This window comes from Vollenhovia emeryi, unplaced genomic scaffold (genome assembly GCF_000949405.1).
Source record: "Vollenhovia emeryi isolate VEMERY1.0 unplaced genomic scaffold, V.emery_V1.0 DF949187.1, whole genome shotgun sequence".
Lineage (NCBI taxonomy): Eukaryota > Metazoa > Arthropoda > Insecta > Hymenoptera > Formicidae > Vollenhovia > Vollenhovia emeryi.
Window position 1 is genome coordinate 1 of NW_011957179.1, and position 1,375 is coordinate 1,375.

Consider the following 1,375-nt stretch of genomic DNA (forward strand, 5'->3'; position numbering starts at 1 on the left):
GGATCATGGAGTCGGTCCAAAAAATGACCTTATTCGGTTTAAAAGTAAAGGCCGTGCACGCTTCTTGATATAAACGCGCGAGGGTAAGGGCCCCACTGAGTTCGAGTCGAGGTATGGTCATGTCCTTAAGAGGGGCGACGCGCGTCTTGGCACAACAGAGTCTTACGATCGTATCACCTTGCTTGTTGCGGGATCGCACGTACAAGCAGGCGCCGTAACCGATCTTACTCGCGTCGCAAAAGCCATGAATTTGAATTTCAATGAATTCATTGATTATCAAACAACGATCAACGGTCAAATGATCAATCAATTCGAGTTGTTCTACGAACGATGACCACGAGGAGTGTAATGCGCTAGGCACTGATTCGTCCCATGAAATTTTTGCCTTCCAACACTCTTGCATTAACACCTTTGACGTAAGAATAATCGGGCCGAGTAAACCGAGAGGGTCAAAAATTTTTGTTATTGCGGATAAAATGTGACGTTTAGAAACTCTGTTACTTGTTTTGATAGGGTTGACCGTATAAATTAATTCATCACGACGCGCATTCCAAGTAATGCCTAATGTCTTTAGAATCGGATTTTCGTTGGTGAGGAATTCTACGTCCAGTGTTCGTTCGTTCAAATCTTTAAGAGCTTGCGGGTGAGTCGAAGCCCATTGTCGAATATGGAAACCACCGCGTTTCAGAATTTCGATGGTCCGGTCGCGAATTTGTAAAAGTCCCTTTAAGGTGTCCGCACCGGTCAGAAGATCATCGACGTATAGATCGCGTTTTAATATTTCAGCGCCGATAGGAAAGTCCTTGCTCTCGTCACTCGCAAGTTGCTGTAACGTTCGGATGGCAAGAAAGGGAGCTGATGATACGCCGAAAGTAACGGTATTCAGTTGGAAAGTACGAATATGACTCTCGTGATACCAAAAGACCTTCTGATATAGGCGGTCGTTCGGATGCACCCAAATTTGCCGGTACATTTTCTCGATGTCGGCAGTGAGTACATATCTATGTGTGCGGAATCGCACCAGATGTTCGAAAAGCTTACTCTGAATTGTGGGACCGGTCATTAACGTATCATTAAGCGATATTCCTTTATTGGTTTTCGCCGAAGCGTCGAAAACAACTCTCACCTTTGTCGTAGTGCTTGTGGATTTGGTAATTGCGTGGTGAGGGAGATAATATCCGCCCTCGGCTTCGTCTGATATCAACGACATGTGGCCTAAGTCAATGTATTCGTTCATTACGCGTTCGTACTCTTGTTTAAATACTGGATTAGCGTCGAGCCTCTTCCGGAGTCCGTAAAACCGACGCAACGCAATCGCTCGCGAATTTCCAAATTCTCGTTCCGCTGGACGAAACGGTAGTCGCACGGTGTAACG

General features: G+C 45.7%; 1 protein-coding gene across 1 annotated transcript; it reads right to left on the reverse strand.

Moving 5' to 3' along the window:
- Positions 1-28: 28 nt before the first annotated feature.
- LOC105556043 lies at positions 29-1,210 on the reverse strand (the record flags this gene model as incomplete). Its single annotated transcript, XM_012003101.1, has 1 exon — positions 29-1,210. A coding segment is annotated over exon 1 (1,182 nt), but the record flags the coding sequence as incomplete, so codon positions are not given.
- Between the last annotated feature and the right edge of the window lie 165 nt (positions 1,211-1,375).